Source organism: Mastigoproctus giganteus, chromosome 6 (genome assembly GCF_048544385.1).
Source record: "Mastigoproctus giganteus isolate SK-2022 chromosome 6, ASM4854438v1, whole genome shotgun sequence".
Lineage (NCBI taxonomy): Eukaryota > Metazoa > Arthropoda > Arachnida > Uropygi > Thelyphonidae > Mastigoproctus > Mastigoproctus giganteus.
This window is the reverse complement of record NC_143580.1, coordinates 208,212,329-208,229,351: the sequence shown is the minus strand read 5'-3', so window position 1 is coordinate 208,229,351 and position 17,023 is coordinate 208,212,329. Positions and strand designations below refer to the sequence as shown.

Genomic DNA, 17,023 nt, shown 5'->3' with positions numbered 1-17,023 from the left:
ACTAATAACATCAGTCCACGATGAGCAGTGTCCATTGATTACCACTCTCTGTCTTCTCCCCCTCAACCACCCCTTTATCCATAGCAGCAATTTGCCTCCAATGTCACACTGCTCCAATTTGTGTAGCAGTGTTCCATGTGCAACAGTATCAAAAGCCTTTCTAAGATCCAAGTATATAATATCAAAGTTATTCCCTGCATCCAGTTCTTTTGTGACTGCATCATAGTATCCAATCAAGTTGGTCAGGCAAGACTTCCCCTTAACAAAACCATGCTGTGTCTGAGCTATAACTGAAGTCTTGTCTAAATGATCCTGCAGTGCTTCTTTAACCAGTGCCTCCATTAATTTTCCTGGAACAGAAGTTAAGCTCACAGGTCTATAATTACTTGTGTCAGCCTTTGATCCTCCTTTGTGAATTGGGGTCACATTTGCACATTTCCAGTCTGTGGGTACCTCCCCTGAGTCCAAGGAAGCTCTCATAATTATGGCTAAGGGTTTGCTTACTTCCTTTGCTGCCTCCTTTAATATAACTGGATAGATCCCATCCACCCCGGTTGCCTTTCTTGTGTTTATCTTCAACAGTTTCTCCTCCACTTTACTCCCAGTTATTTCAAGATTCTGTAGCTTACTGCTAGAGTTGAATACACCTCTGGCATTCCCCTCGCTGAATAATTCCTCATGTGTGAATGTCGATGCAAAATATTCATTTAGTTTGTTAGCTACCTGAGCAGGATCATCAACACTTGACCCATCAATATCAAGTGGACCAATCTGATTCATCCCCTTCCTTCTTTCTAGAGTTTACATAAGTAAAGAACTCGTTGCTGTTTTTCTTTGCATCCCTTGCCAAGGATTTCTCGTAATCTGCCTTCGCCTGCCTAACCTCCTTTGTAACTTGGTTGCATATCAACTTGTATCTATCATAGGCTTCTGTGTCACGTGTTAATTTGTATGTATCCCATGCATTTTTCTTCTCTGCCATATGCCTCATTAGTTCATCTGACATCCATTTTGGCCTAAACCTTGAACAATATTTCTTAGTTGGTATGTAAAGCCTAGTAGCTTCCAAGATAAGTTCTTTGAATGCTTCCCATTTTGAATTTGCTGTTGGTAACATCATCAGTTGGTCCCACTGTATAGAATTTAAATACTGTCTCAGTCCATCGTAGTCGCCTTTACGGAAGCAATAACCCTTCCCTTTACCCCTAATGGTAGTTACCTCTTTGAGTAAATCCCACTTCAGCACACTGTGATCACTGCCACCTAGTGGTTCATTTATCTGCAGATTCTTAATGCATGAAGAATCACTGCTGATAATCAAATCAAGAGTATTACTCCCTCTAGTTGCCTCCCGAACATGCTGATGTAGAAAACAATCATCCAATAAATCCACAAAAGCCCTGCTAGTGTGTGAGTAACCAGCCCCCAAACTCCAGTCAATATCTGGGAAATTAAAATCTCCCATTATAAGACACTCTGATTTACTGGCCCACTCTATTTCCCTGTACAGTTCCTTATTATACTCATCAGAGTCATTAGGCCTATAGCACACTCCTACTCTCAATTTTGATCTCCCAATGTTTATGTCACACCAAACTGACTCCACACTGCACTGTCCAGCGATGTCGACTGGCTTCACTTCCTTGGTTTTTATGTGTTTCTTAACTAATAGCATAACCCCTCCCCCCTTCCTATCCTGTCTGTCCTTTCTGTAGACGTTGTACTCCCCAAATTGCAGTTCTGCATCCCTTATATCTGTGTGACACCACGTCTCTGATATCCCAACAATATCTGCCTTCGATGTTTTGAGCAATACCTGAAATTCATCAAATTTATTTACTAAACTCCTAGCGTTGGTGTACACGCAAGTATACCTGCACCTATTTCTATTCTTAGCTACCCTAATACAACCCATGTGTTTACTTGTACCGCAATGGCTCCCAGCAGTCTCTGAAATACCATGCATCTTGTTTTTCAGGCTTCTGCTCATTCTAATAGAAGCAGTGCAAGAATCTCTTTCACCTCTGCCAGTGGCTACTGTCAATCTATTGGTCTTTGTCTCCCCCCCCAAGCTAGCAGTTTTCCGACCCACCTAACACTGCCTCGATAGCATCAGCAAATATTCTTGCACCCTTTCTATTTAAGTGTATCCCATCCTTGTAGAAGCAATCTCTCCCCTGTTAACAAGTACAGTCCAGGCTGAAAAAAATTCTACCCCTTGAGCCTTGCACAATCTTTCCAGGGCTGAATTGATCGACAAGGCTCTCATCATATACTCCCTCCTATCGTGTCTGGGCAGAACTGTTCAAAGAGGTCCACATTTTTATTAAAAATTAGGCTTCCATACCTGTATGTATTACTCAATCTAACTATTGCATTGCTTTTTACAATGGGATAATCACCTTTTTCTCTGCTGAAAGATATTCTCATATATAATTGACAGAACCCTATGAGCTGTTCTAGCAGCCTGTCTGCACTGCCCAGAGAAATGAAAAATATGAAAAAAAAAAAAAAAAAAATACAAATAATATAAGGCTGTTTTTACTCATTTCCCACACATGTATAGAGGGAATATGACTTAATCCATTTTCTTACTTTTCTGAGATTTATTGGTATTTCAGACCTGCAAATATAAATAATATGAATTCTTTTTTTCATTTGTAACATGAAATCACCTATGATGATTCAGAAAAATCTTTTCCAAACCTCAGCCCACATCTGCTCTTGCAATTTGTGGGCTGCAAATTTCTGGCAACTAGTCTAGGGCTGCTCCTGACTCGTTACAGCACTGACATTAACGTATCCATAGTAATGGTAAGCAAACATGTTATCACTGATCATTTTGAGAGAGCTTATTCTAATGTGCTGAATATATGAGTCCTTATAAACTCCTGAAAGAGAGAGAGAGAGAGAGAGAGAGTAGTATCAAGTATGTGATGATTTACAGTTATTGTGGGTCACCTTTTCTGGACACATTCTAAAAATCACAGATGTTTTGGGGACATCTGGTAACCTAATGGTAGATTGTGGATGTAGAGAGTGCCTGGATGAACAACATCTACTGTAGCTTATTTTGCCTATAATCAATTTTGGAGGAGGTGCAGTTATGTGGAGCTGCTTCTCATGGTTCTCTTGGATTATTGGTTATAGTGACTAAAACCATCAATGCCGAGTCATTCACTGACATCTTGGACAATTCCATGGTGCTCACAATCAGACAGTTCTGTGGAATGGGCCCTCCATTATTGATAAGTGGTAAAGGTAGAGAAATGCAAATCAAGATGCTTCTCTGCATGCATATGTATTTTATTTGATAAGTTAACTGGTCATATTTACATATAGAGTTGTGGTATAGTCTAATTTGGCGAGGTAACTGCATGAAGCAGCATTTCTGTAGAGAAGGCATTTAGCCACCTTTAGGGGGTGCATCTTATTTTCTTGCCTGAGGTAGCAATTAATAACAGTAATATTTTACCATTGTAAATTAATTGATCAGTGCCATTGTTCAGTTAACTTAGTAATGCAAAGAAGTGTATCTTGATTACAGTTTTCTAGAATTTACAGTTAACAAGAGATTTATCTTAGGAATCAGTGTATTATTAATCTGCCTTAAAAATACTTTTGAAATTTACAAACCTTGCAATGATCAGGAAATGTTATGCACCAAGAAGTTTCTCTGTTCTCAGTACAAAACAGTGAAATCAGACCACTAGGCACTTTCTCCTAGAACATACCAAATTTCACTGAATAGATCATTAAATTACTTATGTTGCTTTGCTAGAATTCTCCCTTCATTGGGTAAAAGTTTCCAAGTTTATTTATCAGTAGAACACTGCAAGATTTTTCAGTGATGGGAAGGAATCCCCCCCCCCCATTATTTCTGAAAATTAAGTACAGCACTAATTTTTTGGCACCAACAAGTTTCAAAATATATAGTAGTGGTGGTTGAAGCATTCATGTGGATTCTAGGGTCATTCAGATCAGCATTTGCCCTTATTTGGGGTTATAGTCTAGAAATTTGTTGTTTGGAGCAAGAAAATAAAATGCTGCCCAAACAACTAAATTCCATCCCTACAGAAGTTAATGTTATTGCTTTTAAATGCATCAGAACCTTAGGACATATTACCCCAGTCTGTTAAGTGTATATTCAGGAATAAAAAATGTGGAATAGCTCATGGGGAAGAAATTTTGCTCCCTTACATGTCTGAGATAGCTAACTACAGCCCCCTTTTAAGAATTTCTCCAGTCCTTGAATGGATTTGAGCGTACACCTATCCAAACAAGTGACATTATACACTCATACTCATATGGTCATGCATAGAGTGATTTTGATACGTTGCTGTCTCTGACAGTGCTTCTGCAGGGTAGGGATTTTTTCATCCATACAGGAGTGATTTGAGTACCAAATCACTCCTGTGGTATTAGGTGATTTGGGGAGGCATATCAGTTTATTTTTTGTAAATTGCATATTCCTCCTAAATTATTTTAGGTTGTTATCTAAGTTATCTGTTTTGAGAATGAAAAGCCCTCTTGGGTTTTCATTCTCAGAACATATCTTTGTCTGCTTGAGACTAATCAGCTAAAGACCTCAAGTTTTCATCAGTGATGAGATTTAAGGTTGGATCTTTCTAAAGATTGGAAGCTTGTGTGTGTTCTATCAGTGGGTTTCCTGAACAATTTGGGAATCACAGCCTCTTACTTAACAATATAAGTTTTGTGGTCATTGTAGTTGGTGAGGTGAAACCTTTCTTTCTTGAGAAAGCCTCTTAACAGATTGCTTTATGAATTGATTTTACTGCTTTTAAACATAGATTTTACTGCTTTTAAACTCTGAGCAGTGCAGACGAGCTGCAAGAGTAGCTCATGGTGTCTTGTCAATGATATACAGGAATTTTTCTAGCAGGGATAAGGAGGTGATTATTCCCTTGTATAAGGCAATGGTTAGGCCACATCTTGAGTACTGTATACAGGTCTGGAGGCCTCATTTCAAGAAGGATGTAGAGCTGCTGGAACGGGTACAGAGAAGGGCAACAAGATTAGTGAATGGAACAAAGGGTTGCTCTTACGAAGAAAGGCTTAAGTTTTGCAAATTACAGAGTCTGGAGACTAGGCACCGACGAGGTGATCTGATAGAGGTGTATAAGGCTTTGAATGGTTTGAGCATGCTCAATGCCAATGGGATTCTTCATCTTGCTCAGAATAATCAGCTCAGAGGGCATAAATTCAAATTGAGGAAGGACGGATGTCGGATAGATGTGCGGAAATTTGCCTTTGGCCAGTGGGTGGTTGGTTGGTGGAACCGACTTCCATCACTTGTTGTTGAAGTTGATAGCCTAAACAAATTTAAGGCTCAACTGGACAGGTATTTCGAGCGAACGGAGGGGTGAAATGGGAGTGGTGTGTGTTTTTTTTTTTTTTTTTTTTTTTGGCTGATGCTGAATAAGCTTGCTTTCTTGCATCATATGCCTCTACCAATGCTAATGCTAATAGCACCTTTTAATGTTAATCATTGGTAAAAAATGACTTTTTTTCATTGCATTATTAATGTTATTTTTACCCTTAGCACAAGGTTCTGAATAACTCTACTGCTTAACAAATTAAATTTCTAGTAGTAATACTGAAGATTTATTAATTTTCTGACTGTTCACATAAAGTGCATTAGTAATGGTGTTCTTTAATTCAATTTTTTTTTTGTTTTTGTTTTGCAGGAATTATGGAAAACTATTCTGTAACTGGAAGGATTGGAGAAGGAGCCCATGGCATTGTTCTGCGAGCTAAGCATATTTTATCAGGGGAAACTGTTGCTTTAAAGAAGGTTCCCTTAAGAAAATTGGATAGTGGTATCCCTTGTACAACCTTCAGGTAAAGCACATATGTATAAACATTTTTATGCATTACATGTTCTCTGTGTAGCTTCCCTGTATTTCCTCTATTCCCTGTATACCTTCTATTTTGACATGCAGTAGCCCGAAAAGCAAGAGATGGGTAGCATTTACAAGGCCTGCTGCAAGGGTCCACATGGGACTAGCAGTTACATAGGCTGTGTAAGAGTTACTAAAAACACAAACACTCACATTTAATTTCTTATACATTAAACAAATGCTAGGAGTATAATAAATAATTTGAAGAGTTTTAAGTATTAGTTAAATCATCAAATTCTGACATTATAAGCATAACAGAAATATGGTGTGACTCAGTTATTGGATATGCAGAAGTTGAATATGGCGATTATAATGTATACAGAAAGGAGATGTAATAAGAAGAGGGAAGGAGAGGAGTTGTGCTTTTGGTTAAAAAGCACATAGACTTTAAAACTGTATAGACACAGATTGCCAGTAATGTTGTCAGTCTGGTGTGACATTCATTGGTAAAACAAAAATGAGAGTTGGGGTCTATTATACGACAAATGACTGTTAGTAGTATAATGAACAATTATTGATAAATAGAGTGGGCCAGAAAATTAGAATGTCTTATTGTGGGTGTATTTTAACTTTTCAGATATCAAATTATAACTTGTGGATTGGCAGCTCACAAAGTAGCAAAATATTTCTTAGTATACTGGATGACCGCTTTCCACCAACGTGTTAGAGAGGCAGAAAGAGAAAGAAATATTCTTGGTCTGTTTATTAGTAGTGAGTCATCACATGTTAAGAATCTTCAAGTAAAGGAGCCTCTAGGTGGTAGTGATTATAGCATAATGATGTGAGATTTATTCAAGAAAATAACTACTGTCGAGCATTAAGGTGATTATAATGTGCTCAGACATTTTTTAAACTCTTTTCAGTGGGACTAATTAATGTTAAAAAATTTAAGTGCCAAACGAGAACTGTTCAGAGAGATAATCGTAGAGGTCACTAAGCATTTGAGCCGACCGGGCTAGCCAGGTGGGTAAAGTGCCTGCCTGTCAACCCAAAGGTCGTGGGTTTGAATCTTGCCTTGGGCTTGGATCAGAGTAGTGCAAAAAACCTTGGGAGGTGCATTATGGCCACAGAAGCCGATGTGCCAACAACTAACAAAAAAAAAAAAAAAAAAAACAACTAAGCATTTGATATCAACTAAGGAGATACTATTAAAGGTTTAGACCAAAATGTATGTCAGATAAACTGATGAGCTTAGTGGAAGAGAATAAAAATCCATGGGATGATTATACAAGGGTTATTCCACAAGTAATACACATTATGCACATGCCCTTTGCTCTATATACCTACATGACTGACATTTTATCTGGATAATAAGTTGAACTTTAACCTGAGCAGTAGTGGGCTTGAAACAGAGTGAAATAGAGTTCTTGAAATGCAGGGTGAAATTGCCTTAGATTAGATTACCCCAGGCTTTCTGGCCATGAAGGGCTTGTAAAACAGTAGTGTTTATTTTTTTTGTTGTATAATAAAGAGTATTAGAGTTTCAGATCAAAGGTCCTTTATCAAAATCAAAACTTTATGAGTTTCTGAATGCTGATACAAATTTATGAATTGTTGCATGAAGTGTGTGATGAGTCAACAGTAAATTGTAGATGAGTTCACACTGATTTCATAGGTTTCGTCAAGGTCAGACCAGTGTTGAAGAAGTGCAGTGCTCAGATAGACTGAGAACATCTACGGACAGCACATTGGCAGTCATTATTACCACCATTTTGGAGGGAAGACAACTGTATGACTTATGAAGAAATAGCCAATGAATCTGGAATATCGAAATCATCTGTTCATTGAATTTTAACCACAGTGTTACAAAAACGAAGGGCCACTGCCTGATGGGTCCCACATTTGCTGTGTGATAAACGATGAGCAAAAGTAAAGAAATTGCAATGCAGTTACTTGCACATTACTGACAAGAAGGTGAAGTGTCATTAAAACACATTGTTGCCATTGAGGGTAAAAAAAAATGGTCATCGTGGCTTATGATTAGGCCATGATGACCACAGTGCCACTTAGAAGGCCAATAACTGGAGACTACTATGCAACATTGCTTCTTCAGAAATTACACCACCTGAAAATTCATCAGAAGGGACCACAGATGTTGGAAGCCGGTGTTCTCATACTCTATGACAGTGCGATTCCATCACACAGTTCTCTGTGTAGCTTCCCTGTATTCCCTCTATTCCCTGTATACCTTCTATTTTGCAGTAGCCATGTCAAAGTAGAGTTTCACGAATTACTTGGAAGCACTACCTCACTCCCCTAAAAAGTCTGATATGTCCTTGTGATTATGATCTATTCTCCAACTTCAAGAAACTGTTATGTGGACAAAGATTTCTGTCTTTAGAAGCATTGAGTGCAGTTCTGACCCAAGGCATCAAACAGCTTAACTTCAACAGACAGTTGAACAGCATACAAAAATTATCCAAATGTTGGGAAGCAGTCATAAGGTGTAAAGGAGACTGAAATGAAGGTTTTTTATGCATGGGATACATATAAATTGTATATTTATATGTATCCCAATTGGATACATAAAAATGCATGGGATACATATAAATTAATAGGTGACATGGAAGCCTATTATAGATATAAACTGGTCTGTAACCAAGTCACAAAGGTGGTTAGGCAGGCAGAGGCAGATTATGAGAAATCTTTGGCAAAGGATGCAAAGAGTTCTTTACCTATGTAAACTCTAGAAGGAAAGGGATGAATCAGATTGGTCCACTGGATATCGATGGTTCAACTGTTTCTGATCCTGCTCAGGTGGCTAACAAACTGAATGAGTATTTTGCATCTACATTCACACATGAGGAGTTATTCAGGGAGGGGAATGCCAGAGGTGAATTAAATGGCAGTGAGCTAGATGATTTTGTAATAACTGAGAGGAAAGTGGAGGAGAAATTGTTGAAGATAAACATAAGAAAGGCACCTGGGTTGGATGGAATCTATCCAGTTATATTAAAGGAGGCAGCAAACATTTAGTCATAATTATGAGAGCTTCCTTGGACTCAGGGGAGGTACCCATGGACTGGAGATGTGCAAATGTGACCCCAATTCACAAAAGAGGATCAAAGGGTGACACAAGTAATTATAGACAAGTAATTAGTTTAACTTCTGTTCCAGGGAAATTAATGGAGGCACTGGTTAAAGAAGCACTGCTGGATCATTAAGACAAGACTTCATTTATAGCTCTGACACAGCATGGTTTTGTTAAGAGGAAGTCTTGTCTGACCAATTCGATTGGATACTATGATGTGGTCACAAATGAACTGGATGCAGGGAATAACTTTGATATCATAGAAAGGCTTTTGATACTGTTGCACATGGAAGACTGCTACACAAATTGGAGCAGTGTGGCATTGGTGGCAAATTGCTGCTGTGGATAAAGGGATGGTTGAGTGGGAGAAGACAGAGAGTGGTAATCAATGGACACTGCTCTTCGTGGACTAATGTCATTAGTGGAGTCTCTCAATGTTCAGGGTTGGATCCATTGTTGTTTTCTGTATTGATGGTATATCAGGCTTAATATCCAAGTTTGCAGATGATTCGAAGGTTGGCAGGATTGTTAAGGACACTAATGATAGTACGTTACTGCAACAGGATCTAGAAAAGTTGAGCAGATGGGCTGAGAGGTGGCGAATGAAGTTTAACATTGACAAATGTAAAGTATTACATATGGGAAGCAGTAACTCCAGAGTAACGTATCAACTCTGTGGTACTACACTGACAGTAGTAGAGAATGAAAAGGATCTGGGGGTAACTGTGCAGGCAGATATGAAGTTTTCTGAGCAGTGCAGATGGTCTGCAAGAGTAGCTCATGGTGTCTTGTCAATGATATACAGGAATTTTTCTAGCAGGTATAAGGAGGTGATTATCCCCTTGTATAAGGCAATGGTCAGGGCACACTTTGAGTACTGTATACAGGTCTGGAGGCCCCATTTTAAGAAGGATGTAGAGCTGTTGGAACGAGTACAGAGAAGGGCCACAAGATTAGTGAATGGAACAAAGGGTTGCTCTTACGAAGAGAGGCTTAATTTTTGCAGATTACAGTGTCTGGAGACTAGGCACCTGCGAGGTGATCTGATCGAGGTGTATAAAGCTTTGAATGGTTTGAGCATGCTCAATTCTAATGGGATTCTATCTCTTGCTCAGAATAATCACCTGAGAGGGCATAAATTCAAATTGAGGAAAGACAGTTGTAGGATAGATGAAGTTGATAACCTAAATAAATTTAAGGCTGAGCTGGACAGGTATTTGGAACGAATAGAGGGGTGAAATGGGAGCGTTTTTTTTTTTTTCTGGCTGAGGCTGCATAAGCTTGCTTCCTTGCATCGTATGCCTCTACTAATGCTAAAGAAATATGGATGAGGTTATTGTTTCACCTACCTATCTCATGGTAGGTGTGACAATAACCAGTGCACATGTGTAGTACATTGCTGCACTTGATTGTATACGGTGGCTGTGCATTTTGCAAACTCGTAGGATAGTTTTTGGAATAATTTTGAGGTTTTTTTTTATTTAATATAATAAATTGTAGTTAATATGTAGTTTGAATCCATATAGTTATGTAGGTTAGGTTATTTTGGTATTTAGTCAAGTATTTGAAAAGCTACAGCTTAATATTCAGATAGCCCTTGTTATCAATATTTTTGCAGGTGTTATGTGACTTTCGTTCAGTAGCAATATTAAAGAGGCAATATTTGTCAAGTGCATTACAATATTATAAGAAACGATTTTTGTTGCAATAATTTTTTCTTTGTTTTGGTTTAAATATTTGTTTCTTTTGTTGATGATGATATATATAATATATATCAAAATTGAATAATATTTTTAAAATATAACAAATTTATTATATTACATTGGATTCCGGTTATTTGGGCCACCGGTTAATCGGGGCAGCCGTTTATTTGGGGCAAATCTTAAAAAACAGAAACCAATCAAGAAAATAGCCAGGGTTTACTTCGCTTAATTGGGACAGCATGTCGTTTAATCGGGGCAGGAGACCACAGCACTGGAGATTACTCTACGATTGTCTCCGACGTGGTACCACGTGGTTCGGTCGAAATTCTGGAGGTCACAACCATAAAACAATAAAAACAATTAGCAGTCACCTGTTTATTGGGTTTTCTGTTAGTGAAATCTATCATAAACAGACAGTAAACTCGATCTTACTGAATTTGCGATAATACCGACAGCTGGAATTCTGTGGGTTATTATGGTGAAATGTGTTTACACTTCCATGAAATCTTCAATCGTATAAAAAAATTAATTTTCAGATCTTCTCTTCATTCCTATTTTCAAAGCTTTGTAACTCGTTATTCCATTCTCACTTTCGCGTATTGTGTTACTTGCAATTTGTGTATGCCATGTTCTTTGTTATTGATTGCTTATCTTTTTACTGTTTTAAATTTTAACCCCCCACCACAAATGTCAGTGAACAGAAATGTCAACTAGTTTGTATGTACTTATTACAGTACGTATTAATTATCCGATTATCACGTATCATTTAATTTTTTAATTGGTAAGGTAATAAAGGGTAAATTTGTGCTTAATATATCTTTGCTTTTATAGCCTGTGGATAATATTCCTCCTTTTTTGCTAATTAGAATCACTGTTTAATAGAATAAAAATTCAATTCACAAACATGATGACAATGACTGGCGCTTATTGCACATCGTATAGTGAACGGTACTTTACTATGGTGAGTTCGTCGTAAAGTGATTTGATTGTAGTGAATCTATTGTAAAAGGGGGAGGTACATTGTATTTTTAACTATTTACGTGAAACTTCAGATAATTGGGGCAGCCGCTTAATTGGGCCAAAATGCACTAGTCCCAATGTGTCCCAAATAACCAGAATGGACTGTACTTTATTTTATTATATTATACTAGCTGTACCCATTGCAAAAATTTTGCAATTGGTAGCAGAGTTTTTCTCTAGCTGTCCTAAAAAAAATGTAGTCTGTGTTTTGTTGTGAGCAAGTAAGCCAGTATGTGTCGAATCCTTTCTCATTTCTTGAAACTGAGGAAACTTATAAATTTTCTTTCGTTTCACCATCTTTCTGAATGTAGTACAGTCTGTATAATACTTCTTTGAAAACAACATTTTTTATATTCTTGTGCCCTTCTAGTATCTTAACATGCTGGAATGATCTGACCCGAGACATTGCTACATACAATTGGCCGTGACTAAATACAGGGTTAGTAAGCAAAATTCTGTCTCTATCAAACATTTGCCCTTGACTTTTACTTATAGTCATCGCAAAAGCTGAAACTGCCGTTTCTTAAATGAGAATGGTAAAGTTGAATCGGATGGAGTCATATCTACACACGGTAAGAGCACCTGTTTTCCTTTAGTTTCTCCTGTTATTATTTCTAGATCCAAACAATTCCGATACATAACTATAACTATAAGTCTCATACCATTGATCAATCCTTCTGAAATTGCCATATTTTGCAGTAAAATAAAATGATCACCAACTTTTTCACACTTAAAATGTAAAGCTTGACAATGAACACACCTTTCACTAAGTAAGCCAATACTGTGACATATTATTTTTACAGTGACCATCTCAAGAAAACTGCTTCTGCATTAGGGTTGTCAGGTTTTCCTAAAAAAAAAAAAAAAGAAAGATTTTTGTTGATAAAATTAGTTTCAAAAAAATACAAGAAAATTCAAATTGTCTGATATTTTAATTGTACTTATTTTGACATTTTGCCCTTTTTAACAATTGTTTATCCTGTTTTATATACTGAAGGAACTCTACATGTAAAAGAGAAATTCATTGCAATCTGCAACTCTGCCTTGAATAATTCTCGGTGACTTCTATTTCTGACATCTGTCCACTTCAATTTCATTAACAAAAACACCCTTTCTACTAAAGCATTTGACCAAGGAATACTTAACAAATATCCTACTATTCTACTGATATTGGGTACATTTTCTTTAGGAACTTTAGAAAAAAAATCAAGCCCCTTGTGCATATCACTTCCTGTACACTTAATACTTTCCAGAAACTTCAACCTATTCTCACAAAAATCTTCATACAACTCGTCCAGATTTACACATTCTTGGAGTTGAAATATCTCAATTGCCATTTCAGAATCTTGATACTTAATTTCTTCTGTTTCCAGAGAAAAGTTTATTAACTTAGAACACTTATTTTTTCACTGAAGTCATAGTTTTTTCTAGGTATTGCAATAGATTTGAATAAAAATGCAACATTCATCAACAATCTTTTTCTGTTTGCATTGGGATAAATTTTTCAAAAATTACTTTGCGGAATTTCTGAAGTATTGATTCTGGATTATTTAATTTATTTTATTTTATTTCTGGTCATTGTCATTGATTTATATGAATCCATAATACTCAAGTCACTTTTTTCAAGAATTTTAGTAGTAACATCTAGCAGTTCTCCAACATTGACAAAAAAAATTTAAAAACCATTTGAAATTTTATTTCTGAATCTGTATCCTCACTTTGAAATAATTTGGAGAAAAATTTGGGGCAATCATCAATATTTTGGAAATGGCTCTTAATAGCAGGCCAGTTTTGAAGTAATCTATTTAACAGCTGGTGTTAAGGACAATCATCTCGTTGGTATATGGCATTCCAATTCAAACCAGTCCAGCTCCACAAAATGATTCTAAATTTTTCCTTCTTTTAGCATTAGCATTAGTAGAGGCATATGATGCAAGAAAGCAAGCTTATGCAGCATCAGCCAAAAAAAAAAAAAAAAAAACCCACTCCCATTTCACCCTTCCGTTCATTCGAAATACCTGTCCAGCTGAGCCTTAAATTTATTTAGGCTATCAACTTCCACAACAAGGGATGGAAGTCTGTTCCACCAGCCAACTACCTGCTGGCTAAAGGCAAATTTCCGCACGTCCATCTTTCATCTGTCTTTCCTCAATTTGAATTTATGCCCTCTCAGGTGTTATGTGAAGACGATATCTGACGAATCTAATTATCCAAGTTGTCACTAACGAATACAAAGGTGTTTTTTTTTATTATTTTTTTTTTTTAGGAGAACCCTAGACATAAAAGATATTAGAGCCTATAGTACTTAGAACTGTGAGTGGGTTGAAGTTTGAGAAGACAAAAGATACTTGTTGACATTGGACTTGAGTTTCTGTAGATTGTAATTTTCAGAAAATACATGTAAAGGAAGATTGTTCTAGAAAACAGATGTTGAAGGGATAAATGAGGCAGAAGAAAAGTTGGTTCTATGAATTTGATGTTATACACTAAATGGATGCTGACTGGTTGCAGCATGTGTTTGGACTGGTTTCAAAGTCTTATGGGGGGAAAATTATAGATGCCAATTGAACAGTGCCCATTGGAGTATCTATAGAAAAGACATTCAGCAGAAACAGAACATTTATGAGACAGAGATTGGAGAGACTTTATAAGAGATGGGTTATTAATTTATATGACTGCCAAGAGAGAGAGATTTTGGGTACATCACTCCAGATGCAGGAATAATATTCTGTGGTTAGGCAGATTTGAGATTTTTATAGAGTGAGTAGTTGTGTAGAAAAAAAGTAATGCCAAGAGCAAAAGATTAAACCCAGTTTTTTAGTTGCAAGGAAGCACTATTTGTGATATGCTTATGCTAAGAGAGATTAGAAGTGAGGACAATCCCTGATAGAGAAATGCAATATTGTCTTTTTAATATCGTTTACTGGTCAATGTGAATAGTGTTGTGTAAACTAGAGCTGTGTGGCATTAGGGTCAAGTTAATACTATGGATAAAGGGATATCCGTAAAGAAATAGAGAGTGGTTATAATTGGTCACTGCTCTTTGTGGACTAATGTTATGAGTGTTGTTCCACAGGTTCAGTGCTGGAATCCTTTACTGCTTTCAATATTTATTAATAATATTGATGTAAGTATTTCCTTTACTGAATTCCACTTTTCATTGCCTTGGGAAGAAGTTTTTTGGTGAAGGTAAAGAAAGCCAATACGGGGAAACTTCTGGAAAACTTACCAGGCAAACTTATTTCCTGCTACCCCAGTTTCTCCTTGCATTCTCTGTAAACAGATGGTGCATGTTATCAGTAGTATCAGTAGAAGCCAATAATGATGATGTATTGATTAGTTTTTTCTCATTAATAAAAGCAGATTATTGGAGTTTGTGAGCATAATGCCTTTGCTGCTGAAATTTACTTACGGGTACACCCTCCAGACTGCCTCAGTCTTAAGGTGTTTATCCCCCTTCCCACTGTTTTAAAATAGGAAGACAACTTCTACAGATGGTGCGTGTTATCAATAATGGCGGTAGAAGTTGTTTTCCTATCAGGTTAAAACAGCGGGAAGGGGGGGGATAAACACTATAAGACATAAGCAGTCTGGAAGGTGTACCTGTATTAAATTTCAGCCCATTCATGAAATCTAATAATCTGCTTTAATAATGAGAAAAAAACTAATCAATACATCGTTATTGACTTCTACTGCCACTACCGATAACACGCACTATCTGTTTACCGAGAATGCAGAGAGAGAGAGAGAGAGAGAGAGAGAGAGAGAGAAACGAGTTTGCCTGGTAAAGTTTCTGAAGTTTCCTGTGGTTCTCATGTTGGCTTTCTTTACTTTAGCCATTTTTTTTCTCTTCAGTACGGCCTGTATAGTGAATGATTCTGCTAATTTTAAGTCCTTTAATTTTGATATTCATCACTTGATTTCATATTTTAATGTAAGTATCTCCAGATTTTTGTGATATGTATTATATGTATATTACTATGTTTAATGAAAATTTATAAAATGATATTTGTTACATTTCAAGTGTTTTTGCAGAGAGATCAAAGCTCTACAGCAAATTGACCATGAAAATGTAAGTGTATTTATATTTATTTATTTTGTACATTATACATATAGAGTACTTTTAAATTACACTGACAAAATTATAGAGATAGTTCTGAATAGTAAAACAGTTCTTATAAATATGTGTCCAATTCTGAATGGTTATGGAGCCATGAATGTTGAAATTTAAAATTGAATTTCTTGAAATTGATTGAATTTTAAATGGTATTTTCAGTAGTAAAAAATAATAAAAAGAATAAGGAGACATGTATCATGAGTCAACGTTTTATTCGGTACATGTCTGCTTGTTTTAATGTAAACTTTTTCAATTGTTTTGATACTTAAAAATACCCCTTATAATTTTGTCAGTGTAATTAGAAACACCCTTTATGTTAAGGATTTGGATATATATATGTTATATTTATCTTCATATATAACAGGTTGTCCTGCAACTTTATGATTGCCAAGGTCATTCTGAGTGCAAAATGTTATATTAACACGGGTCCAATTCTCAACCGTCATTGAGCTGTGTTTATTTGAAACGTAGCATGTATGCATAGAAGGGATGTATGACTGTGTAAGTCAAGTGCAAACATGCCGTTTGTTTTCCGTATAGTTTGCATATAGGTTTTGCAATGGTAATATTAATGGCTGCCATTGGGGACTCTCAGGAACAATTACTCAATAATTCCAGATCGAAAAGTGTTTATCAAGTTCACCAAATTTTGTGAGAAAGTGGTTGCTATTGAGTGTGTTGTTGACAGGATATGGTTGAGGAGGAACCCATGGTTACACTATGTAAATTGTGTAACATAATACTTTTCCATTTGATCATTGTACTATACAATATAATGTAATAATTTCTAATTCTAATAAGAGATTAAACAATCTGTCATTGTGGAAGTTAATAGCTTAAATAAATTCAAGGAAGAAGTGGACAAATTTCTGGAGTAAATGGATGGGTGAAATAGGAAAGTTTTTTATTTTTTATTTTTTTTTTGGCTGATGCTGTATAAGTTTGCTTATACAGCATCAGCCAAAAAAAAAAAAAAAAAATTCTTGCATCATATGGCTCTACTAATGTTAATGCTAAACCCTGCAGTCCATGTAATTTTAAAGACAAAAAATTATCAAGTATATTGAATCAAGCTGGAAAGCAAACTTTAATAAACTAAAAGCTGCAAAGAAAACTCTATAGAAAACATTCTAGTAACCCAACCATTTAGAGGACAATTTTTATGTGTGGATATCGTTTTCAAGTGTGAAGCTGACCACCTGTTATCACATTATCAGTGACCATGTGGTTG

General features: G+C 36.4%; 1 protein-coding gene across 4 annotated transcripts in view; it reads left to right on the top strand.

Annotated features, from left to right (window-relative positions):
* LOC150084912 (cyclin-dependent kinase 20-like) overlaps positions 1-17,023 on the top strand; it is a 107,146-nt gene that overhangs the window by 12,027 nt on the left and 78,096 nt on the right. For all 4 annotated transcript variants that reach the window (XM_090375639.1, XM_090375642.1, XM_090375638.1 and 1 more), the window contains exons 2-3: positions 5,709-5,862; positions 15,711-15,747. In XM_090375639.1, coding sequence (XP_090231765.1) covers positions 5,714-5,862; positions 15,711-15,747 — 186 coding nt within the window. In that variant the 5' untranslated portion in view covers positions 5,709-5,713. The remainder of the gene's footprint in view (positions 1-5,708; positions 5,863-15,710; positions 15,748-17,023) is intronic.